A 25,890-nucleotide genomic window follows, 5' to 3' on the forward strand; every position below is an offset into this window, starting at 1 on the left:
GGAAGGTGCTCTCATGGCTTGGTAACTAGTTAAAAGATAGGAAACAAGGGGTAGGTATAAATGGTCAGTTTTCAGAATGGAGAGAGGTAAATAGTGGTTCCCCCCAAAGGTCTGTTCTGGGACCAGTCCTATTCAACATATTCATAAATGATTTGGAAAAAGGGGTAAACAGTGAGGTCAGAAAATTTCAGATGACACAAAATTATTAAAGATAGTTAAGACCCAGGCAGACTGCAAAGAGCTACAAGAGGATCTCTCAAAACCGGAGGACTGAGCAACAAAATGGCAGATAAAATTTAATGTTGATAAATGCAAAGTAATGCACATTGGAAAGCATAATCCCAACTATACATATAAAATAATGGGGTCTAAATTAGCTGTTACAACTCAAGAGAAAGATCTTGGAATCGTCATGGATAGTTCTCTGAAAACATGCACTCAGTGTGCAGCGGCAGTCAAAAAAGCGAACAGAATGCTGGGAATATTTAAGAAAGAGATAATAGGACGGAAAATATCATGTTGCCTCTATATAAATCCATGGTATGCCCACATTTTGAATACTGTGTGCAGATGTGGTTGCTTCATCTCAAAAACGATATATTGGAATTGGAAAAGCTTCAGACCCTAAGGGCAGCAAAAATGATAAAGGGTATGGAACAGCGTCCATATGAGGAGAGACTAATAAGACTGGGACTTTTCAGCTTGGAAAAGAGACGGCTAAGTGGAGATATGATAGAGGTCTATAAAATCATGACTGGTGTTGAGAAAGTAGATAAGGAAGTGTTGCTTACTACACCTCTACTCCGCTATAACATGGTCTTGGGGAGCCAAAAATCCCTACCGCATTATAGCTGAAACCCCGTTATATAGGGATAGGGGTGGCAGGGCTCCAGCAGGATTTAAAGGGCCCGGGGCTCCCTGCAGCAGCCAGAGCCCCAGACTCTTTAAAGCGCCACCGGAGCCCCGCTGCTAGGGCGCTATATGTGAATCCATGTTACATCGCGTTGCATTATAGCGGGGTAGAGGTGTACTTCCAATAACACAAGAACTAGGGGTTACTAAATGAAATTAATAGGCAGCAGGTTTAAAACAAATAAAAGGAAGTATTTCCTCATACAACGCACAGTCAACCTGTGGAACTCCTTGCCAGAGGATATTGTGATAAAAATAACTAGATAAGTTCATGGAGGATAAGTCCATCAATGACTATTAGCCAGAGGCTGGGAATTGGTGACAGGGAATGGATAACTTGATGATTACCCGTTCTGTTCATTCCCTCTGGGGCACCTGCCATTGGCCACTGTCAGAAGACAGGATACTGGGCTAGATGGAGCTTTGGTCTGACCCAGTATGGCTGTTCTTATGTTCTTACTGTTTGAATTAGTTGCAACCATACTGTTGCCCCTATCCCCACAGAACTGCAGCAGGATTTGAACCCCCTTGATCTTTAGATCTATGGCTTAGACTCTTACTACTTGCTGAAGTGCAGGCTCCTTTGAAACAAGTCATTGGAGGTGGGCTTGATGCAAACTTTCCCTGAGGGTTCTTAAGCATTTATTAGTCAGCTGTAGAACACTGATGTTCGGGAATTCTAGATTGTATCCCTGGCTCTGGTACAGGAGTGTGGTTTACTGTGGTTAAAGACAGGATAACCAAAACGGGTTAAGTTACTCTGAAAGGCTCTGTGGTGCAGTGGATAAAATTGGGGTTAATCTTGTTAGAGACCTGGGTTGTGGGCCTGCAGTGACCTTCCATAAGGTCTCTGCTAACTTATTTTTTAAAATGGGATGTGTTCAGAAACTCTTCCCTGGGTTTTAGGTTGGGGTTTATGACCTTAGTCAATAACAAGGTTAGTTAATTGCATGAGAATTCAACCAGTTAGGTGTGGCATTTGAACTCCTGGCCTCTTATTTCACAGCTATCTGCTAAAATTTTATGATTAAAATTTTCTATAGACACACATTACCTATGTATAAAAGACGGTTACTCACCTTTGTAACTGTTGTTCTTCGAGATGTGTTGCTCACATCCATTCCAGTTAGGTGTGCGCGCCGCGCGTGCACGTTCGTCGGAAACTTTTTACCCTAGCAACTCCAGTGGGCCGGCAGGTCGCCCCCTGGAGTGGCGCCGCCATGGCGCCCAATATATATCCCTGCCGGCCCGCCCGCTCCTCAGTTCCTTCTTGCCGGCTACTCCGACAGTGGGGAAGGAGGGCGGGTGTGGAATGGATGTGAGCAACACATCTCGAAGAACAACAGTTACAAAGGTGAGTAACCGTCTTTTCTTCTTCGAGTGATTGCTCACATCCATTCCAGTTAGGTGACTCCCAAGCCATACCTAGGCGGTGGGGTCGGAGTGAGAAGTCGCGGCACGGAGCACTGCAGTTCCGAAGGCCGCATCCTCCCTCGACTGCTGGACCAGGGCGTAGTGGGAAGCAAAGGTGTGGACCGATGACCAGGTCGCTGCCCGACAGATTTCCTGGATGGGCACACGGGCGAGGAAAGCCAGCGACGACGCCTGCGCCCTGGTAGAATGCGCAGTCACACGGCCCGTAGGGACATGGGCCAAGTCATAACAGGTCCTGATACAGGACGTAACCCAAGAGGATACCCTCTGGGAGGAGATAGGAAGCCCTTTCATACGATCTGCTACCGCCACGAAAAGCTGGGGGGATTTTCGGAAGGGTTTAGTCCTCTCTATGTAGAACGCGAGGGCCCTACGGACATCCAGCGAGTGGAGCTGCTGCTCCCTGCCTGAGGAGTGAGGTTTTGGGAAAAAAACTGGAAGGAAAATCTCTTGGTTGACGTGGAAAGCTGAGACCACCTTGGGCAGAAAAGCAGGGTGTGGTCTCAGCTGCACCTTGTCTTTGTGGAAGACCATATATGGGGGGTCTACCACAAGAGCTCGGAGTTCCGACACCCGTCTAGCTGAGGTGATAGCCACTAGAAAGGCAGTCTTCCAAGAGAGGTAGAGCAGGGAGCAAGTAGCTAACGGCTCAAAGGGGGGCCCCATGAGCCGGGATAACACCAGGTTAAGATCCCAGGTCGGAGCAGGGGGACGGACGTTAGGGAATAAACGTTCCAGCCCTTTGAGGAATCTCGGGTGAGAAAAAACGGAGCGACCGTCCGCACCCGGGTGAAAGGTGGAGATAGCTGCTAGGTGGACTCGCAACGACGATAAGGCCAGACCTTGCCCTTTGAGGGACCAAACGTAGTCTAAGATTTCGGTTACCGAAACTTCCATAGGGCGGAGATTTCTCTCTACGCACCAAGAGGAGAAGCGTTTCCATTTCGCCGAATATGTGGCTCTTGTGGACGGTTTCCTGCTGCTCAAGAGCACCTCTCTCACAGGCGTGGAGCAGCGCAGCTCGGAACCAGTCAGCCACGCAGGAGCCACGCCGCCAGGTGCAGCGACTGCAGGTCTGGGTGACAGAGGGTCCCGTGGTCCTGGGTAATCAGGTCCGGATGAAGGGGCAGGGGAACTGGGCCGGCTACGGCCAAGTCCAGCAGCATGGTGTACCAGTGTTGCCTGGGCCATGCCGGGGCCACCATGATCACGAGAGCCCTGTCTCTGCGCACCTTCAGGAGGACCTTGTGGACCAGAGGGAACGGGGGAAACGCATAGTACAGGTGGGTCGACCACTGGATGAGGAAGGCATCCGCTATCGACCCCGGCTCCCTGCCCTGAAAGGAGCAGAACGCTTGGCACTTCCTGTTCCCCTTGGACGCGAAGAGGTCCACCCGGGGATAACCCCACCTCCGGAAAATGGAGAGAGCGACGTCCGGGCGAAGGGACCACTCGTGTGACAGGAAGGATCTGCTCAATCGATCCGCCAGCGTGTTCCATACTCCAGGGAGGAAAGAAGCTCTGAGGTGAATGGAGTGGGCTACGCAAAAGTCCCAGAGTCGTATCGCCTCGAGGCACAGGGAGGAGGACCTGGTGCCGCCCTGCTTGTTGATATAGTACATGGTCGTCGTGTTGTCCGTGAACACGGCGACACAACGACCCTGAAGCTGATGACAGAACGCTTGACAAGCAAGGCGGACCGCTCTCAACTCCCGCATGTTGATGTGTAGCCCCACCTCCTCCTGGGACCACAGGCCCTGTGTCCGCAGGGTCCCTAGGTGGGCCCCCCAGCCTAGATCTGAGGCATCCGTTGTCAGGGATACCGAGGGCTGAGAGGGGTGGAAGGGAAGACCCGCACATAATACGGACTGGTCTAGCCACCAGCCGAGAGAATCTAAGACCTTCTGGGGATTGTGACTAACATGTCTAACGGTTGCCTTGCCGGCCTGTAATGACTGGTAAGCCACAGCTGGAGAGGCCTCATGCGGAGCCGAGCGTAGTCGGTCACAAAGGTGCAAGCCGCCATGTGGCCTAGCAGGGTTAGACATGTCCTCACTGACGTCAGTGGGGCTGACCGCAAACGTTGAACGATCGCCACCATGGTCTGGAACCGTTGCAGAGGCAGCGAGGCCCTGCCCACAGTGGCGTCCAGGACGGCCCCGATAAATTCCACCTTCTGAGTGGGCCTCAGGGTGGACTTGTCTGTGTTTATCAAGAGGCCCAGACTTGCAAACATGCCGGTGATCACGCGGACATGGCTGTTGACTTGTTGTTCCGACGTGCCCCGAATCAACCCGTCGTCCAGATAAGGGAACACGTGGACACGGTTGCGCCGAAGATGCGCCACGACAACTGCCATGCATTTTGTAAACACCCTCGGGGCCGTGGACAGGCCAAATGGGAGGACTGCAAATTGATAATGAAGAGCCCCCACAACGAAGCGGAGAAAGCGTCTGTGGCGCGGCCAAATGGCAATGTGGAAATACGCGTCCTGCATGTCGAGGGCGGCGTACCAGTCTCCCGGATCCAGGGATGGAATAATGGTCCCCAGGGATACCATGCGGAACTTCAACCTCACGAGGTATTTGTTGAGCTCTCGCAGGTCGAGGATAGGCCTGAGGCCCCCCTTGGCCTTGGGGATCAGAAAGTAGCGGGAATAAAACCCCTTGCCTTTCTCGTTTTCCGGAACCGCCTCTATAGCTCCTTTGCTGAGGAGCGTCTGCACCTCCTGCCGAAGGAATTGCTCGTGAGAGGGGTCCCTGAAGAGGGACGAGGAAGGAGGGCGGGAAGGAGGAAATGAAACAAACTGCAGGCGGTATCCCGTCTGCACCATGCTTAAGACCCAGCGGTCCGATGTTATTTGGGACCACGCCGGGAGGAAAAACGAAAGGCGGTTGGAAAACGGGGGGGAAGGATCCATAGGGGAAACTGTTACTGCGCCCTCGGGCACACCTTCAAAATGAAGGCTTAGGTCCAGGCGGGGGTTTTGAGGAGCCTTGGTTCTGCCCCCCTTGGTTCCCCGACTGCCTGCGCCTTCCGTTCCTGCCGCGGCGCCTGTAAAGGTCCTGCCGCTGGCGGAACTGGGAAAACGGCCTGCGTTGTTGTTGTTGCTGCGACCTAAAGGGTCTACGCTGCGTCACGGGGGTGTGCATCCCGAGGGACCGCATAATGACCCGGTTATCTTTCAGACTCTTGAGTCTGGGGTCTGTCTTGTCAGAAAACAGGCCCTGGCCTTCGAAAGGAAGGTCCTGTATAGTATGTTGGAGCTCCGGCGGAAGGCCGGAAACCTGCAGCCAGGAGATGCGACGCATCGTAACTCCTGACGCGAGGGTAGGGCAGCCGAGTCCGCAGCGTCCAAGGAGGCTTGTAAGGCCGTGCGTGCGACCTTCTTGCCTTCGTCCAAGATGGCCGTAAACTCTTGGCGAGCATCCTGTGGCAGCAGCTCCTTAAATTTGTCCACTGCCACCCAGGAATTAAAGGCATATCTGCTCAGCAGGGCCTGCTGGTTGGAGACCCTGAGCTGCAGCGCCCCAGCCGAATACACCTTACGGCCAAGGAGGTCCACCCGCCTGGCTTCTCTGGATTTGGGGGCTGGAGCCTCCTGGCCATGACGCTCCCTATCGTTCACTGATTGCACCACCAGTGAACCCGGAGTCGGGTGTACATGGAGATATTCGTATCCCCTAGAAGGGGCCATGTACTTCCTCTCGACTCCTTTCGCTGTCGGAGGGATGGAGGCCGGGGACTGCCAGATGGTGTTGGTGTTGGCCTGGATGGTCCGTATGAAGGGTAGGGCGACCCTGGTGGGAGCATCAGAAGAGAGGATGGTTACAATTGGATCCTCTATCTCCGAGACCTCCTCTGCCTGCAGACTCAGATTTTGAGCCAATCGCCTGAGGAGGTCTTGGTGCGCCCTGAGATCCAGCGGGGGGGGACTGTTGGAGGAGGTACCCGCCACCGCCTCATCCGGGGAGGAGGATGAGGAGACCCCAGGCACGAGAGTGTCTAACTGAGGGTCTTCCTCAGCCCTCGCCTCTGCCTCAGGAGCCACAGCGGAGTCTTGCTGCTTGGACCCTTCCTCCCCTTCCGGGGAGGGAGGGGGGCGAGACAGCGAGGCTTCAGGAGCCCTACGCTCCGCAGTCGCCGGCCTAGCAGGGAGCTGCTGGGGGCCCTGGGCCTGATGGTATGCCCAGGGTGTCCAGAATCCCCACTGTTGTGGGCCTTGGTCCTGCAGCGGCGGATCACCGAACAGCGCCGTCTGCCAGTCGGTGCCCAGCGCATACCCGCTGTCCGTCTGGGAGGATACGGACGGCTGTCTAGAGGGCCATGGAGGGGCCGACCCTGGATGGTAAGGGTCTGCGCGGGCCGGCACGGAGGATCGTCTCGGTGCCGGGGACCGGTGCCGGGAGTCATAACGGTGCCGGGATCGGGATCGGGACCGAGTTCTGTCGCGGTGCCGGGATCCTGATCGGTACCGGGCGCCGCTCCGGTGCTGGGACCTGCCACCGGCTCGGTGCCGGGAGGTCGACCGAGACCTGCCACCGGCTCGGTGCCGGGAGGTCGATCGGGACCGGGACCTGCCACCGGCTCGGTGCTGGGAGGTCGACCGGTGCAGCGAGTAGCGTCGGGACCTGCTCCTAGAATCGCGGTGCCGGCCTCGGCCACTGGAACCTGACCGCGATCGTCTCGATGTCGACCGGTGCCGCGAGTGCGACCGGTACCGCTGAGGGGAGCGGTGCCGGGACTGCGAGCGGCGGCGGGATCTGGAGCGCCCAAGACGTCGGGACCTGGATCGTGAACGAGATCTTCTGGGCGGTGCCGACATCATGGGCTTGCCTCTGGACACAACCCGCACCGGAGGTACCGGGGGTGGCAGCCGAGTGGGCTCAGTCAAGGCTATGAGGTCCCGAGCCGAGGCGAAGGTCTCCGGTGTGGATGGGACCAGAATCTCAACCCCAGATCTCATGGGGGAGCTCGGCGGTACCGGACTCGACGGACCCGCTGGGCCCGGAGTCGACGGTGCCGGCGGCGCCGCGGCCGATGTCGAGGCCGGGCGCTCTAGCTGGGTCTGCCTGGCCGGAGTATTGGACTTCGACGGCCTTGGTTCTGACTCCGGTGCCGGAGAGGGCCGGTGCCGGGGAGTCTTCTCAGTGCCGGTGCGATCTGGTGCCGGCGCCGAGATCACGGCCTGCGAAGCCGTCGGGTCAAGTGCCGCCTCCATGAGGAGAGTCCGGAGCCTTTGATCCCTCTCCTTCTTTGTCCTTGGCTTAAAAGCCTTACAGATGCGGCACTTGTCAGATCTGTGCGATTCCCCGAGGCACTTCAGGCACGCTTCGTGGGGATCGCTGGTAGGCATGGGCTTCTTGCAGGCCGCACACTGCTTGAAGCCCGGCGAAACAGGCATGAGCCTGGCGCCGGGTGCCGGGAAGGGCTAAGCCCCCGGCGAAGAACTACTTAACAACTATTTAACTTAACTATCTACTTAACCAACTAATTAACAACTATAATGGACTAGAGATGAACGATAGATAAACGATAGAGAACTAGGAGAGCTAGGGACGTGGAGGGCAGCTATGCCGCGCTCCACAGTTCCAACGACCGGCAGGGATATATATTGGGCGCCATGGCGGCGCCACTCCAGGGGGCGACCTGCTGGCCCACTGGAGTTGCTAGGGTAAAAAGTTTCCGACGAACGTGCACGCGCGGTGCACACACTTAACTGGAATGGATGTGAGCAATCACTCGAAGAAGAACTGGTATTAAAGGAATCAACACGGGAGAAGCAACCATGTGGCCAAAAGACAGGTCCTGGCATAAAATAGGTATTTTGCAAAATGAGAGACAAAGAAAAGTGAGACTGATGGAAAAATTTCCAGAAGGATGACTTTTTAATTTTTCTCTCTGTACCATTTTTCAAACCGCTATGAAAAATTCAAATAGGGCTCAAAGTTTATATTCTTTGGTTTGGTTTTTGCTATTTCAATTTGATTTTTACAGAGTAAAGATGTAAGGCTCCTGTTAAGCTGAACTCTTGTGCTGTTGCTGCGCCATAATAGGGAATTTGTCACTGGGGAATTTGATTTTTCCCTTCTTGTAGCTCTGTCACTTGTTTGAGGTTATGACTAGATGGGTACAACTAGTAGAGGTGGGTGATGCAAAGAGTTACACTGGTCTCTTTCTCTACTCAGGTATGGCGTTGTGCTGCGGAAGCTGGACCTGGTGAAAGAGGCGACTGATGTGTTTGTTGAAGCTGCCCATGTTTTGCCTTTGCACTGGGGAGCCTGGCTGGAGCTCTGTAATCTGATCACAGACAAAGAGATGGTAAAACTTGTCTTGTATCACAAAATTAAAGCTAATGGTTGATGGAATAATGTCCTGGGATTGGCATTGCCCTTGGTTTTATTCTTAGTTCAGAAGCTCATCAGATAGGCAAGGGAACCTTGACATTGTTTATCTTGTTGAAATCACTGCTATACTGCACCTATTTACTGCCACGTAGTCTGGGATGCTTTACTGCAGGCAGGATCTGGTAACCAATTTTTCTTATCTCCGACTTTTCCATGTGAGTCCAACCCTCTGTGTAAGTGAAGGCAGCACTTAGAAACAAATGATAATAACAAATCGAAAGGTAGACAGCAGTCAATATAAATTAGAAGTTATTGAAGTATAAAAAGTTGAGAAGGGAAGCTAATAACTTCAAGGCAAAATCTCTGATTGTCATGGGCAAGAACATCAAGATGACTTTTTTTAAAGTATATCAGGAATGAAAGAAATCCTAACACTGCCTAGGCCCATTGCTAGATGACAATGGTAAAATTTAGTGAAAAGTCAGAAGTGACTCATAGACTCTAGGACTGGAAGGAACCTCGGGAGGTCATCGAGTCCAGTCGCCTGCCCTCATGGCAGGACCAAATACTGTCTAGACCATCCCTAATAGACATTTATCTAACCTACTCTTAAATATCTCCAGAGATGGAGATTCCACAACTTCCCTAGGCAATCTATTCCAGTGTTTAACTACCCTGACAGTTAGGAACTTTTTCCTAATGTCCAACCTAAATCTCCCTTGCTGCAGTTTAAGCCTATTGCTTCTTGTTCTATCATTGGAGGCTAAGGTGAACAAGTTTTCTCCCTCCTCCTGATGACACCCTTTTAGATACCTGAAAACTGTTATCATGTCCCCTCTCAGTCTTCTCTTTTCCAAACTAAACAAACCCAATTCCTTCAGCCTTCCTTCATAGATCATGTTCTCAAGAGCTTTAATCATTCTTGTTGCTCTTCTCTGGACCCTCTCCAATTTCTCCACATCTTTCTTGAAATGCGGTGCCCAGAACTAGACTTAATATGTTTTCTGTTCTGTTGTTTGGAAAGAAGCAGAATTATTTCATACTGAATGAGGATGAACTACCGTACTTTCCAGTGCATTAGTGACTAAGGATGATACTAAACAGCATCTGCCGGGGTGAATATTTTTAAATCAGCAGGCCTGTATAACTCAGGAGTCCTACAAAAATTGTCTGAGGTGATCTCTGGCCTGTTAATGTTAATTTTTGATAAATCTTGCCATAGTGGAGAAGTTCCTGAAGCCTGGAAGAGTGCTAATGTTGTGCCAGTTGTGATGGGGCAAGGCCAGATGGCTACAGTAAAGTAGTGAGGAACAGGTATGTTAGCCCCAGGCTACACAAATCCCTGGTACCATGGTAAACAAATGGCAGTTGCTCCAGGTTAATCAAGACACTACATTGACTGGGACACCTGAAGCCAATCAAGGGCTGGCTGGAACTAGTTAAAAGCCTTCCAGTTAGTCAGTGAGATTCGCATGTGAGGAGCTGGAAGCAAGAGGCACAAGGAGCTAAGAGTGAGAGGGTGTACTGCTGGAGGATTGAGAAGTACAAGCATTGAGGAGTACAAGCATTATCAGACACCAGGAGGAAGGTCCCGTGGTGAGGATAAAGAAGGTATTTGGAGAAGACCATGGGGAAGTAGCCCAGGGAGTTGTAGCTGTCATGCAGCTGTTACAGGAGGCACTATAGACAGCTGCAATCCACGGGGCCCTGGGCTGGAACCCGGAATAGAGGGCGGGCCTGGGTTCCCCCTAAACCTCCCAACTCCTGATCAGAGACAGGAGGAGTTGACCCAGACTGTGGGTTCCACCAGAGGGGAAAATCACTGAGGAGGAAATCCGCCAATAAGTGCAGGACCCACCAAGGTAGAGGAGGAACTTTGTCACACAATATTCAAAAAGTACCTGTTTGAGTTGGATTTTCTATTATTTTGTCAGACCAACTGGCCTATTACTATCTGATTAAATAATTAAAGCTAATCAACATAGTATTATGGAAAATGTCTTGTCAAACCTGATTTCATTTTTTTTAAGTGATGATAAATTTGGTTGATGAAGGTAACTGCATAGATGTAACTTATTGTTCACTGTTTGTATTGCTGTAGTGACTTGGAGCCAGTGCTTATTTTGTAATGAAACAGGTTCTGGGGCTCAAGCAATGATTTCCTTCATAACTGATGTGGCAAGCCGAGAGGTTCCAGGGCTTTGAACTGCCGGGGCTCAGCCCTGACACAAATTAAGCACTGCTCAGAGCCCTAGTCATGGACCAGAACCCCACTGTGCTACGTGCTCTACAAACAGAACAAAAAGGTGGCACCATGCTTAGGATTCTATAAAGTGTCTGATATTAGATCACACTCTGATCTAAAAAAAAAGAGCACTGTACAATTTCAGTAAAGCCTGTCTCAACTGGATTAAGAACTGGCTGACAGACGGATCTCAAAATGTAGCTGTCAAAGGAGAGTCTTCATCAGATAGAGGTGTTTCTGATGTGGTTTCACAGGAATTGGTATGAGGCCTGATACTATTCAACATTTTCATCAGTAATCTGGAAATAAATATAAAATCTATAGATGACACAAAGATTGATGGAATGGTAAATAAGGAAAGGGCAGCCTTGTTTGTAGAGCAATCTGGATCTCTTGGTAAGCTGGACCCATTCACACAAAATGCATTTTAATAAAGTCAAGTATAAGGTCATATCTAGCAACAATGAATGCAGGTCATTCCTACAGAATAAGGACTCTATCCTGGACACCTCTGACTCTGAAAAGGGTTTAAGTGTCCTAGTGGACTCTGACAAGGGGCCCTGTTATTGGGCCGGGGATGAGTGGAATAACAGGATGCAATCACTGGGTTCGAAGGTCCAGAGATGGGTTCCCTGACTGTATCTCTGCTCCTGAGTCTGTTGTGTTTTCATTAAATTTTCACGAGCAAATCCTCCGACCTTCCTAAGGCGCTCCTGCAGTTCCAGTAAATGTGGAACTGACCCCGTAACCTGAGACTCTTGTTCCTCCCAGGTCTGTTGGAGGAGGTCCAAGATCCCCCTGGGTTGCCTACCATACAGCAGTTCAAACTGGAAGAACCCCATAGATGCTTGGGGTACCTCCTGCACTGCAAACAGCAAGGCAGATATCAGTTCATCCTAATGTCTTGGATCATGCTCAACAAACTTGCGGAGCATTGATTTTTAGGGTCCTGTTAAACCTCTCAATGAAGCCATCCATTTGGGAGTGGTAGATGGAAGTCTTCAGGACCCGGATGTTTAGTAGTTTGCACAGCTCCTCCATTAGTCAGGACGAAAAGTTGGCTCCCCGGTTGGTCAGTATCTCTTTTGGTATCCTGACCTGGCTGAACATTTCCAGGTTCTTTTGCTATGGCGGTTGTGGTTGTTGAACATAAGGGGACAGCCTCAGAATATCGGATTGCATAGTCTACCACCACCAGTATGTAGCAGAACCTCAAACTGCTTTTCTCTAAGGGTCCCACCAGCTCCATATCTATCCTTCCAAATGGTACTCTCCCCCCACTGGAAGGGGGATCAGGGTGCCTTGCATATCCCTTTGGAGCTAGCACATTGGCATTCTGGACAGGAGGCACAGAAGTTGCTCACTTCCTTATGGATGCCTGGCCAGAAAAAAACTAAAGGCCTCTCGGTGTAGTCTTCTCCTGCCCAAGGTATCTGGCCCAGGGCACCGAGTGAGCCAGCCGCAGCAAGTTACGGCGGAACTTGTTATTGGATCTCTTCCTGGGTTTGGCGATCTTTGGCCATCTGGTGTAGGCATTCATTGTGACCCTCGAAGTGGAATTCTTGGGGTGTTTGTAGTTTGATGCCCCTTTCCTCCTCAGCATTGGGCAGTTGCTCCTAAGCACCACTCAGGATGGGGTCCTCCCTTTGCTCCCTCAGGAAGTCTCCATCAGCCATTCACGCTCCACCTCCTCCAGCATCTCTCCTCCCATGGGATGTGGTCCAGGACCTTGTAAAGGATCAGGGAGTTCCTTCTCTCATCCTTCCTATTCTCTTTGGTTCAGGAGCCCCCTTGCTCATGATCTTGGGTTTGTTTCCACCGGCAGCCGATGCCCCCATTCTTTCATAGCCTCCCTGAACCACTGCCATTCCTGACCTGGGACCACGAGATATGCAAGCTTTTTGGCCAGGCCAACCTAGTAGGTTTCCTCGTGACAGCCAGCCTCTGGCTTTACCCTCATGGTGGGGTATGGCTATATGTCCTGGTGGATACTCTGGAGGTATATAGGGGCTTCTGTCTGATCCAATGACTTCATCAGATCGGCCCACGTGAGTGTCTGGCTGCACACTGAGTCGACAAGATATGCTACTTGGATGCCATTGGCCTACACAGGGATTATCAATTTGAGTGAGTCTTTCTTCGAGGCCCGAGTGCCTGCTACTCACACCTAGCCAAGCTGCAGTCCATAAAAGGGCAATCACGTCTGAAGTGCCCCTCCTGGCCACATTCATAATGTCGATCCTTCAATATCTCTGTTGTGGAGTTCTGTGGCGCTGGTGTAGGTCCACCGGATGGGGCCTCTTCCCCTCGGGGTCTCATGTTGGGTTTTTGCTTAATTCCCGGGTGGGAGGTTACCCTCTGTGGCCCCAGTCCTACTAAAGGGTCCCACTTCCTTGGAGTTGAGCTATCTCTCATCTGGGTCCCTCTTGTGGCCTCCAGAACTCCATGGTTTAGGAGATAGAAGTCAGGGGCCTTCTGTGGCTAAGTAATCCTCCATCAAGGACACTGCCTCTGCGAGTGTCGTCAGTCGATGTTGGTGGACCCACTCCTTCCCCACAGGGGGAGGCTCTGTGTAAACTCAAGGATGATGGCCTCTGCCACTTGAGGCCCAGTCAACTTCTCAGGTTCCAACCACCTCCAGCAATAATCCTGGAGCCACTGAGCCACTGCCTGAGGTCATGCTCGAGGGGGACACCTCTTCCATCTAAATCACTGACAGAACATTTCGGGGCTCACCCCGTGTGGTCTGAGATGGCGGCCTTTACATTGGCATAATCGAGAGCTTCTGTAGGGTCTCGACTCCAATAGGCAGTCTGTGCAGTTCCAGTTAACTATGGAGCCACTAGGGTAGCCCAGTGCCCTGGAGGCCAATGGGCTGCAATGGCTACCTACTTAAATGTGACCAAGAAGGCCTCCAGGTCGTATCCGAGCCCCATCTTGGCCAGCCTCACTGGTAACCCAGTCAGAGTGCTCTCTGAACCCTGGCTCATCCCAGCAGGTCTGAGTGGTCCCCTCAGTTACAGGAGCGCCTCCATCTGCTGAATTAGCTGCTCTTGCTGAGATTCGTGCTGTGCTGCTAGCTCCCTAATCCACTGCTGCTGTTGCTCTTGGTGCTGGGCCATCTGTTGTTGTTGGGCGGCCATTTGCTGTAGCAACTGGGCTTGTTGTTGCTGGGTAGCCTGCTGCTGCTGGCTTTCCAGCATCCATTTTAATATCTTGTTGGTATCCATAGTGGCTGTGGGGTTTTCTCACCCAGCTCTCCTCATATTAGTCATCTTAGCAGGACCCGACTGATGCCCGCATTCTCTAGCACGTGTGACAAGAACAGTTAGAGTTCTGGCCGTCTGGATAGGATGGAACAATGGTCAGCCTGTAGCCCCCAGGCAGGGCTGGGCAAACAAATAGTCTATGGTCCCCAAGCCTCCTGGCTGCGGCAGGTAGTAATAATTGGGGTTCTGGTCATCTGGGTAAGACAGAACAGCAGTCAGTCTATAGCTCCCAGGTGGGGCAGGGAAAACAATTAGTCTGTAGCCTGTAAGCTTCCTGGATGGGGCAGACAGTAGCAATTGGGGAATCAGCCTCTGGGGCAGGGCAGAACAGGAATCCATCTATAGCCCCTGGGTGAATCAGAACAAACAGTCTATGGTCCCTGAGTTCCTGGGCTGGGACCGAGAGCAAACAGCAGCCACACTTAGTGATCTGTGGGGTGTGGTAGGGGAACCCGGCCCCTCCCTCTCCACCAGGTTCTGACCCAAGGCCCTATAAAGCCAGAGACTTTCCCGCTGAGGGTTTAGGCATCTGCTTCCACTACAGCCCCTGGGTCACTTTCCTACCACAATTTGCATCCCAGGCATCTCCTTGGCTGGTGACAGCTTGGCGCCCTTGTCAGTCTCTGCAGTCGGCGAGTTGCCCATAGCGTAGTCCAGGTCCATGGACTCTACTGCTTGGAGAGTCACCGGGCCCTCTGGAGAAACCTGCAGTACACATCCTTCCTCCTCTGCAGCCAGCCCTGACTGAGCTGGGCTTCCTCCTTTTATCTGACTCTTCCACCTCAAGCATGTGCAGCAGGGTGCGGCCTCCTGGGCCCACAGTGATTGGTCCGTCCCCATTAGCCTAGTGCGTGGTTGGTACACCCCATCACATGGACCAGTAACTGAACATCAGCTCCCAGGACAATGTTATGGCAAAAAGGGCTAATGTGATACTTGGCTGTGTAAACAAGGGAGTAGTGAGATGATTTTACCTCTGTAAAGGGCATTGCTGAGACTGATATGGCAATACTGTGTATGTGTGTGTTTGTTTTTTAGTGGCCATAGTTTAAAAAGAGTATTGAAAAAATTGAGAGGTCCAGAGAGGAGCCACAAAAATGACACGAGGGTTGGAGAAAATGCCTAAAAGCGAGAGACTTAAAGAGCTCAATCTGGTTAGTTTAGTTTATCAAAATGATCAAGTGGTGACTTGATTATCGTGTACAAATATCTTACTGGGGAGAGAATGCCAGGTGCTAAAAGGCCTTTTAATCTAGTGGAGATTGTTTCTTGTTCTGACCATCAGTGGAAGTGACACAAATTCAAATTAGAAATGAGGTATATGTTTTTAGCAGTGAGGATTATTTAGTAATTGGAACAAACTACCGTTTGTTACTGTGGATTCTCCATCTCCTGAAATCCTTGGATCAGTGCTGGATACCTTTCTGGAAGATATATTTTAGCCAAGTAAGTTATTGGGCTCAGTGCAGGAATACCTGGATGACATTTTATGGCTTGTGTTTTTATATAGGATGTTGGACTAGATGTCTAAGAGCCCTTTGGGCCTTAAAAAAAAATCTATTAATCTGTGGTCAGGATTGAATTCCTGCTATAGAATGTCTGATATTAAGTTGATAGAATTCTTTAGTTCACACTTTTGTTTCTTGGTCTTTGCACCACTGAGTGGAGTTAGCTTATGCTCAAATAAGTTTGTTCGTCTCTAAGGTGCCACAAGTACTCCTGTTCTTTTTGTCTAAGGAGAAGGCTTTGTTGCGGGAGGGAGGGAAGTGTTGCCCTTTGTCCTCTAAAGATCCAGCCACTGGGTGAAGAGAGAGCTGATGTTTTCCCTTTTCTGCAAGAGGCATTGAGATGATGTGGATTGTTCTCTTAGTGTGTGTTTTGTTTGGTTGTTGCCAGCTGAAGTGCCTGTCCTTGCCAGATACCTGGATGAAGGAGTTTTTCCTGGCGCACATTTACACAGAGCTGCAGCTAATAGAAGAGGCTCTGCAGAAGTACCAGAGTCTCATTGATGCAGGATTCTCCAAGAGCACCTACATCATTTCCCAGATTGCAGTTGCCTACCACAATATCAGAGGTCAGTGAACTCAGCTAAGGGGGTGCCTCTTGCTACAAACTCTGCATCAATCAGCAGCACTCACTGATGTTTGCCTTCCTCTGTCTGCAGATATAGACAAAGCTCTCTCTATCTTCAATGAACTAAGAAAACAAGACCCATACAGGATAGAAAATATGGACACCTTCTCCAACCTGCTGTATGTCCGGGTGAGCAAACTTTCTTTCACCCATATTCCGATGCTATAAATTACACCAGCTCACATAGCAAGCATTTTATGGCTTCCTAGCAGAATACCTGAATTAAGTCTGTCCAATCATATGAATGCTAACGAGTCCCTCTGGCCATAAACTTGCAGCTGTCTTCTTTCCCCTTCCTCCCAGTGGATTGATATGCTTGGTGTGCGTTTCTAATCTCCCTACCCCTCTTCGCTCTAAGTAGTGTCACACTTGTCCCCCCAGCAATCTCCTTCTTCTTTTCTACCAGAGCATGAAGCCTGAGCTGAGCTACCTGGCTCACAATCTGTGTGAGATTGACAAGTATCGTGTGGAGACCTGCTGTGTGATAGGTGAGAGGCTGCTCTTCTTCTAGTTTGTCACCCAGGCTACAGGGAGTGGGAAGGCAGCTTACTGATCTCTCTCCACAGGAATTGTTAGCAGGTCTGTTGAGGCTAGGCTGGCTGAAGCAGCTCTCTCTCATGGTAAAACAGCAGATGAAATGATACAGCAGCAAAAGAAGTCAATGCGGTGTTGGCAGTGCACAGAGATGATGATGCAGGCCTTTGGTAGAGTGTATTGGTGGTGGGTTCTCTATGCAGCTCTGAGATACTGGAATACTGTTGTTTGGTTCTGGGCACTTAGTACCCAAATAGATAAGTGGCATTTATTAGTTTGTGGGATAGTTTTCCAAGGTAAGGGCTGGGAGCTTCATTGGTTTGCACAAATGAAATGGATTGGACAAAAGCACTGGAGATCAAACTGAGTTCAGACTGGGGCTTGGAGTTATGCAGTGAACTGGATCTGATTTAACAGGTTTCTCTCCCTTCTCTAATTTATATGGAAAAAATAATAGATGCTGCAGCTTGTATCTGTTTCCTAATCGCCTGCTTCCTTTTCCTGTTCACTTGATTGCTCTGATCATCCTCTAGGGAATTACTATAGTCTACGCTCTCAACATGAAAAAGCAGCACTCTATTTCCAGAGAGCCTTGAAACTGAATCCTCGGTATCTTGGAGCCTGGACCCTCATGGGACATGAGTACATGGAAATGAAGAACACATCTGCAGCTATCCAGGCTTATAGGTGTGTGTGCAGGAGCTGTGCAAGGCAGAGAATGGTCTCTGGGAGTGCATGAAGTAGTGACAGGTTTGGGCGGAAGGGGAGGAGTATCTTGTGTGGCCTTGTTAGGAGCCTTCTTTTGTTGGTCCATATTCCAACCCCTCTATGCAGGGGTTCCATAGAGGATGGAGCTCGGCTGTTCTCAGTGGTGGCAGATGGCTGGACAAGAAGCAATGGTCTCAAGTTGCAGTGGAGGAGGTCTAGGTTGGCTATTAGGAAACACTGTTTCACTAGCAGGATGACAAAGCACTGGAATGGGTTACCTACAGAGGTAGTGGAATCTCCTTCCTTAGAGGTTTTTAAGGCCCTGCTTGACAAAGCCCTGGCTGGGATGATTTAGTTGGTATTGGTCCTGCTTTGAGCAGGGGATTGGACTAGATGACCTTGTGCGGTCTCTTGCAACCCTAATATTCTATGATTCCTAACCCCGTGAACTCACTTGCTTTGGATCCTGCCTGTTTCTGAACACTTACACCACTTTCTCTTTTCTTTGGCAGACATGCAATAGAGGTGAACAAGAGGGACTACAGAGCCTGGTATGGACTGGGACAAACCTATGAGATCCTCAAGATGCCATTTTACTGTCTGTATTACTACCGACGGGCCCACCAGCTCAGGTAAAACTGGGAACGTAGCCATAACTGTTGGCAGTTCAGAGTGAATGATATAAGCTGAGTTGCAGGAGGTATCAGTGACTTAGTGTATGCAGTGTCATTTAAGTGATTACATTCTGTAGAGATTCTATTCAGTCTCTTCAGAGGCATCAATAAAGGTTTAGTATTCCATGTATCAGCAGGGTATAGAAGAGCGTGGTTAGGTAGTGTATGTAGGGCTGGATTTCAGTGGTAGGATCCATCCTTCAGTTAGCTTGAGATAATACCATGTTCTGAGCTAGCTTGACTGGCTGTTGTTTCTCACAGACCTAATGATTCCCGTATGCTGGTTGCTCTGGGAGAGTGTTATGAGAAACTCAATCAGCTGGTGGAAGCCAAAAAGGTAAGTGAGGGCACAGATGTGCTGCAGGGCAGGCTGGGTATCCAGGTGGCTGCCAGGAGAGCAGGCAGAGGCACAAGTCTCGTTAGTACTTCGGGTCCTCCTGAGTTGTCTTCCTCTGCATACCTGAAAAGTAATGGATGTGGGATAGTGCTCAGAATGGCTATTCTGTCCTCCTTCAGTCATGACCTTGATCCCAGGGTGAGAGTGGGGAGCTGTGTGCAGTCTGGGCCTAATCTTAGCAGGTTTCTGTTATAATTGTGACTTCAGGGGAAGTTCTGCACTAACCATCTGCCCTGAGCAGTTGGTGAATTTGTCTGCTGCAGCCTTCCAGAAAACCAGCTCTCTTCATGCATCTCTGCTTGAGGGCACTGCAGTACTGGGTCTGTATGTGACCAGCGTGAACCCACTTCATGCTCGAGAAGACATTTTGCTGAGGTGCTTGTGTGACTTTTTCCCTCCTTGGCAGTGTTATTGGAGAGCATATGCTGTGGGAGATGTGGAGAAAATGGCATTGGTGAAACTAGCCAAGTGAGTATGGCTCAGAATTTATTCTCAGTGTTCTGTGAAAAGCACTTTGAGATCCAAAGAGCTAGGTATTGTTTAGATGTGGTATCCCTAGGTCTATGGAAACTACAACTCCTATCCTAATGTCCTGCCTCAGCTATGAAAAAGAGCCTTGTTTGCATGGGTTGTCAGCTAAGGAACCTAGAAACCATAGTAACATTGGCAGGCAATGTTAGTAACTAGTTGCTATCCTGGTGGGTTGTCTGTTACCCTGTCCCTCAGGCGTGGGGTGTTGTCTGTCTGCTTCTAGGGGACTGGGCCTGGCTGCAGCTAGTAAAGCATGGTCCAGAACTTGCTCATGTTTGGGAGAGGCCCTTTCTAAAGGCCTGTCCAGGGCAGACAGAAATTCTTGCTTTTGGGTCTCTTCCATGCTATGTTTTTGACCCAATTTCTCTCCTTTCCCAGGCTGCATGAACAGCTGAATGAATCAGAACAGGCTGCTCAGTGCTACATCAAATACATCCAGGATATATATTCCTGTGGGGTGAGTCAATGGTAGGGAGACAGGAGGGAGAAGTGAGGGAGAATGATGTAGAACTATCTTCCAAATCAGCTCTTGCTGTTTCTTTACTGTGCTGTAGGAGATAGTGGAGCACCTGGAGGTGAGCACTGCCTTCCGTTACCTAGCCCAATATTACTTCAAGTGTAAGCTCTGGGATGAAGCCTCTGCCTGTGCTCAGAAATGCTGTGCATTCAATGATGTGAGTAGCCAGTCTCCAATGTCCCTTTCTTAGGGGATTCTTACCTTGATCTCTGTTTCTTCTGGGAATCAGAGCAGTCCTTCTGTTGAAGGAGCATGGGCTGCATCCACCTGGAGTGGACGATCTTCATCCTATGTGAGAAGACCCCCAGTGCTGCTGCTCACCTATTTCCTGCTGCTGCTTCTTAGTAACTAGTTGAAGTTCTGGGGCTAAGGGTTGCACTGGTTTGGCATTCAGTAGTACAAAAATAACTTAGGACTTGTAGTGGTCTGCAGATCTATAGCAGGAAACCCTGCCATCTTTCTGCAGGAACTAATGGACTTACTGTACAATGTGCTCCTGGAATCCCCCATGCTTCTTGTTGTTATCTGTGATCTTCCCCATTGATAGTGCAAAGAATACAGAAGTACTTGGTATCCTGGCATGTGTGGAATCTGAGATTCTCTCAGGCCATATTTGGGCACTCTGGATTTCCATGTCAGCAGAGGCGGGAATGTTGTGGGCATTACTAGGCTAAAACTTGCCCCCTCTCCCAAGCAAAGCTGTCTAGAATTTGAGAAGACAAGACCAGAGCCTGAGTCTCTTAAAGTCTTTGCTATTGCCAGTCTGTTTTGTGGAAGGTGGCAGTATAGACATGTAAGATAATCAGGTGTGCAAAGCAAGTAACCTATGTGCCAAAGGGCTGGGAAGAGGATATTAAAGGGGGTCTGTTTTACCTTAAACCTTACTGTTAATAGCTGGAAAACCAACATCCTTTACTATGTGATATTGTGTCTTGCAACCCCAGTGAGAGCCAAACTAGTGGTGGTGTATGGTTGTTCACATGCTGCTGAATTTGACTCTGAAGCTGCTTTGCCGCAATCTACGTTAAGTATGGAATTGACCTACTAATAGATTCATAGACTCTAGGACTGGAAGGGACCTTGTGAGATCATCGAGTCCAGTCCCCTGCCCTCATGGCAGGACCAAATACTGTCTAGACCATCCCTGATAGACATTTATCTAACCTACTCTTAAATATCTCCAGAGATGGAGATCCCTCAACCTCCCTAGGCAATTTATTCCAGTGTTTAACCACCCTGACAGTTAGGAACTTTTCCCTAATGTCCAGCCTGCTGCTGCAGTTTAAGCCCATTGCTTCTTGTTCTATCGTTAGAGGCTAAAGTGAACAAGTTTTCTGCCTCCTCCTGATGACACCCTTTTTAGATACCTGAAAACTGCTATCATGTTCCCTCTGTCTTCTCTTTTCCAAACTAAACAAATCCAATTCTTTCAGCCTTCCTTCGTAGGTCACGTTCTCAAGACCTTTAATCATTCTTGTTGCTCTTCTCTGGACCCTTTCCAGTTTCTCCACATCTTTCTTGAAATGCAGTGCCCAGAACTGGACACAATACTCCAGTTGAGGCCTAACTAGCGCAGAGTAGAGTGGAAGAATGACTTCTCGTGTCTTGCTCACAACACACCTGTTAATGCCTCCCAGAATCACGTTTGCTTTTTTGCAACAGCATCACGCTGTTGACTCATATTTAGCTTGTGGTCCACTATAACTCCTAGATCCCTTTCTGCCGTACTCCTTCCTAGACAGTCTCTTCCCATTTTGTACGTGTGAAACTGATTGTTCCTTCCTAAGTGGAGCACTTTGCATTTGTCTTTATTAAATTTCATCTGGTTTACCTCAGACCATTTCTCCAATTTGTCCAGATCATTTTGAATTATGACCCTGTCCTCCAAAGCAGTTGCAATCCCGCCCAGTTTGGTATCATCTGCAAACTTAATAAGCATACTTTCTCTGCCAACATCTAAGTCGTTGATGAAGATACTGAACAGAGCCAGTCCCAAAACAGACCCCTGTGGAACCGCACTTGTTATATCTTTCCAGCAGGATTGGGAACCGTTAATAACTACCCTCTGAGTACGGTTATCCAGCCAGTTATGCACCCACCGTATAGTAGCCCCATCTAAATTGTATTTGCCTAGTTTATCGATAAGAGTATCGTGTGAGACTGTATCAAATGCAGTATTCTGACTCTTTTCAGACAAGAGAAGAAGGGAAAGCCCTGCTGAGACAGATTTTACAACTACGCAACCAAGGGGAAACCTCCTCCACAGAGATCTCTGCTCCCTTCTTCCTCCCTGCATCTCTGTCGTCCAACAACACTCCCACACGGAGAGTATCCCCACTGAACCTGTCTTCAGTTACACCATGAATTGTGCTAATACTTCTCTGGGCCAGCCTAGGGCAAATGAGGAATTGAACCCATCCTCCAGAAACAACCACCTCATTCCCGCGAAGCTTCGGTCTGGTACTGCCTTCTGTTGAAGGTAGAAATTCTGAGAACACATAGCTGAAGCTAGCTGTTGTCAGTGCAGGCAAAGATCATTGTGGAACCAATGTGAAGTGCCTATGCTGAGATGTCACAAACCCCTATGCTTCTCACTGTCGCACTCCAAGTGTGTGAGAAGCAACTGCTCCCTAGATGAGGAGGTTTTGTCTGCCTGAGTTGAAACATGTTTGAAAGTGTTGTCTCTGCTTTGTTAACTCTGAACTTCACCGAACTCCTTTCAAGGGCCTCAGTGGGACTGCTGCTGCCTACTACAAGAATTGTCCCTTGCTGGCTTCTCTGTGGACTCTTTTCTGCAGCTGCACCCAAGCAAGCACAGTAAGAGGGACATTTCGGCTTCACTGCTGCCGTGAAAGGGAAACAGCATTTGGGGATTGAGAGGTGGTGTCAGTCTTAAGTGGCCTCACCCAGTAACTGGTTGCTGTTAGGTCTGTGGCTCAGATGTCTTGGCTTTGCTGGTGAGTGGCAAACCAGCTAGTGGGAAGTACATCATTAAATGGTGGTAGGCATGTTACCGTCCCTGGGTATTGTCTTCGCACAAATATCCTTCCCATTATAACAAACACAATTGAACCAAATATAGAAAAGATCCGATTTTCCGTAAGTTCATTGCGAGGGGAAGGGGTGGCTAGTAGCTACCTCGTTCAGACTTGAGTAGCCCTGTTCAGTGTCCTGTGTGGCAGTCAGAGTCCTTCAAACTAGTGCAGCATCTTGTTTAGACTTCAGCTGCTTGGGACAGAAGTGGTCATTAGATGGGCCGGGAACAAGTCAATTGCTGTTCACTTTCATTCTCTAAACCTGAGTATATGGAGCTATTTCTACAGGTGCTTGGTTTGTCTGAATGGTTGGAGTTTCTATGCACGTCCCAGAAGATAAAGGTTTGAGAAGGGTCGAGTATCTTCACTTACATCGTATCTTGGCGTTCTGTTGGACAGAGCCTGGGAAAGATTGTTAGAACAGAAACCAACCTGTTTCTGTGGTCTGGAGCTGTAAAGAACAGTTGCCCTACAGTAACTGTGGTTCTTCTGGAGATTGTCCATGCAGATCCCACTCTTGGTGCACATGTGCCCCATGCTCATGAGAACAGTTTTTTTTGGCTAGCAGTGTCTATTGGGGCTGCTCTCTGGGTGGGCTTGTGCCCTTCCGATCTAAGGGCATTAAGGGTGGAACTGCTCCAACTGTCTCAGTTCCTTCATCATTATGGAATCTCATAGGAATAGGACTTTGAAATAGTGGGGAAGGAGGGCAGGCTCTAGAAGCGGAGTGGACAACACATCATGAACCACAGTTACTGAAGGGTAAGGAATTGTTCTTCTTTGAGTGATTGTCCACACAGATTACTCACTTGGTGACTAACAAGCAGGTGTCTGTTCTTAGGGGTGGGTCTGAGGACTCGGAGTCCTACTTGAATAGAGATTGCAGGATAGCCCTTCTAAAGTGAGCATCCAAGCTGTAGGCCTGTAGGAAGGAACAGTCATTGGTAAATATGTAGCTCATCTCCACATTGCTACTCTGTATATGTCAGTTATGTATTCCCCAAGCAGCCAGGGTGCTGGGGTGGGGACCACACCAATGGCTCAGTCCCTCTCCGGCGCTCTGGCTGAGGCGCAAGATCAGGAGCCCCACCAGCAGCTCAGCCCTGCTCTGGCTGGGGCGCTAGGTCGGGGAATGCAAACGTGGCTCTCACAAGCCGCAGCATGGCCCACGTCCGGCTCCTCCGCGCTCCAATGGGAGCTGCAGGGGTGGTACCTGCAGATGGGGCAGCGTGCAGAGCCGCCTGGCCGTGCCGCCGTGTAGGAGCTGGAGAAGGGACATGCCACTGCTTCCAGGAGCTGCTTGAGGTAAGTGCCTCTCGGAGCCTGCACTCCGTGAGCCTCTCCCCATGGCCCAATGGTAGCCCTGATCCTCCTCCTGCTCCCCAAACCTCTCATCCTCCAGCCTCACCCAGAGCCCGCACCCCCAGCCAGATCCTGCACCCCTTCTTGCACCCCTGATCTCCCTCCTGCCCTGCAAACCCCTCAGTCCCAGCACAGAGCACCCTCCTACATCCCAGACTCCTCATCTCCAGCCCCACCCCAGAGCCTGCACCCAACCCCAATCTTGTCAGCATTTGTGGCCCACCATACAATTTCTGTTCCCCCACTGTGGCCTTCAGGCCAAAAAGTTTGCCCACCTCTGCCCTAGAAGAATGTGTTCTGAAATGGTCAGGGCATCTTTAGTAGCTAAATCATAACGTGTTCTTATGCAACCAGACACTCTTTTGAATAACCTGTGACAGCACAGAATGATGTTATAGGTTGCACTGGGCATGTTATGAATGATCTTCTGTCTAGACAGAATGGCTTCACGGTATTGAATGTGTGAAACTTCGCTTCACCTGGGATAGAATGAGGTTTAGGAAATCAAACAGGCGGTGAATGGGCTGGTTTATCTGGAACTCTGAAATAACCTTCAATGGGGATGAGGTCGAAGAGTAACGCTGTCCTTTTATCATAGAATATCAGGGTAGGAAGGGACCTCAGGAGGTCATCTAGTCCAAACCCCTGCTCAAAGCAGGGCCAATCCCCAGACAGATTTTTTCCCCAGTTCCCTAAACGGTCCTCTCAACGATTGAACTCTTAACCCTGGGTTTAGCAGGCTAATGCTCAAACCACTGAGCCATCCCTTGAAACACCATATCAGGAGGATCAGGTATAAGGGCCTGAATCTCTGCTAACCTCCTAACTGATGCAATGGCAGTGCATCATTGCGGAACCTAAAACTGGTGATTAAGGACCTAACTTCTTTTGTGCATCCAGGCTGAAGAGTTGGTGTTGACACATAGTAAAGGGAGTAAACTCAGAAGCAAGAACCCTTCTCTTGATACTGAGATCCCAGAAAGGACCATAGGGCCTCTCAAACTGGGAGGAAAACATGTGAGAGTCAGGAATTTTGTCATTGTAGTGAGGGAAAAATGCAGTGTGGCCCTGGGTAGGAGGGTGACTTGCCTAATATTGCTGCTTAGTGGACTCTTATTAAAGCTAATGGAAATTCCCAGTTGCTTCAGGACTACCAACTAGTGCAATAGTGATGAATGTGTTGCTGTCAGGGGAGAAAGCTGGTGCTGAAATGCCAAATAGCAGACACGTTTCATGTAGTTCTGCCAGTCCTGGTTGAAGTTTCCTGCTCTGGAGTAGAATGTTCTGAACATCAGCCGAATAGCATCATTTGGTGAAAACCATTTCACTCTGGATGTTGCCATATATAAAGATTCTTCTTCAAGTGCTTCCTCATGTTGATTCCATTCTAAGTGTATGCGTGCCCATGAATGCGCGAATGTCCAGTCATCAGAGACTTTTGCCTTCGCGGTATCCAGTGAATACTGTAGGAGCTATAGAGCAGGCAAAGGGCAAAACTCTGTACTGGGAGTGGGAAACACCGGTATTTCCTGTGGCTGCTCCTTGTTAGGAGTTGAGACAGAATTGCGCTAAAATCCTGGAAGGAGTTGGGAGCACAGAATTGCCCTGAAATCCTTTTAAAGTATGGAGGGCTTTGTCCCCGTGCTAAAGAGGTTTTCCCTCTAATGCTGGGGAGGGAAAACTATGGCCCATGGGCTGGATCTGGCCCGTGGGATTGCCAGCCCCGTGGCACAGTGGGATTAAGGCAGGCTCCCTGCCTGGCCCCACACCGCTCCTGTCCCTGTGGCTGAGG

The 25,890-nt window shown here is 49.8% G+C and overlaps 1 protein-coding gene across 2 annotated transcripts in view; it reads left to right on the top strand.

Annotated features, from left to right (window-relative positions):
• Positions 1 to 22,714, top strand: part of CDC23 (cell division cycle 23) — a 45,970-nt gene extending 23,256 nt beyond the window's left edge. For both annotated transcript variants that reach the window (XM_030572874.1, XM_030572875.1), the window contains 11 exons: positions 8,535 to 8,667; positions 16,104 to 16,281; positions 16,372 to 16,469; positions 16,747 to 16,828; positions 17,408 to 17,561; positions 18,095 to 18,214; positions 18,518 to 18,593; positions 19,060 to 19,121; positions 19,563 to 19,641; positions 19,739 to 19,858; positions 21,895 to 22,714. In XM_030572874.1, the coding sequence (XP_030428734.1) occupies positions 8,535 to 8,667; positions 16,104 to 16,281; positions 16,372 to 16,469; positions 16,747 to 16,828; positions 17,408 to 17,561; positions 18,095 to 18,214; positions 18,518 to 18,593; positions 19,060 to 19,121; positions 19,563 to 19,641; positions 19,739 to 19,858; positions 21,895 to 22,065 (1,273 nt within the window). In that variant the 3' untranslated portion in view covers positions 22,066 to 22,714. The remainder of the gene's footprint in view (positions 1 to 8,534; positions 8,668 to 16,103; positions 16,282 to 16,371; positions 16,470 to 16,746; positions 16,829 to 17,407; positions 17,562 to 18,094; positions 18,215 to 18,517; positions 18,594 to 19,059; positions 19,122 to 19,562; positions 19,642 to 19,738; positions 19,859 to 21,894) is intronic.
• The last annotated feature ends 3,176 nt before the right edge of the window (positions 22,715 to 25,890 follow it).

This window comes from Gopherus evgoodei, chromosome 8 (assembly GCF_007399415.2).
Source record: "Gopherus evgoodei ecotype Sinaloan lineage chromosome 8, rGopEvg1_v1.p, whole genome shotgun sequence".
Classification (NCBI taxonomy): Eukaryota; Metazoa; Chordata; order Testudines; family Testudinidae; genus Gopherus; species Gopherus evgoodei.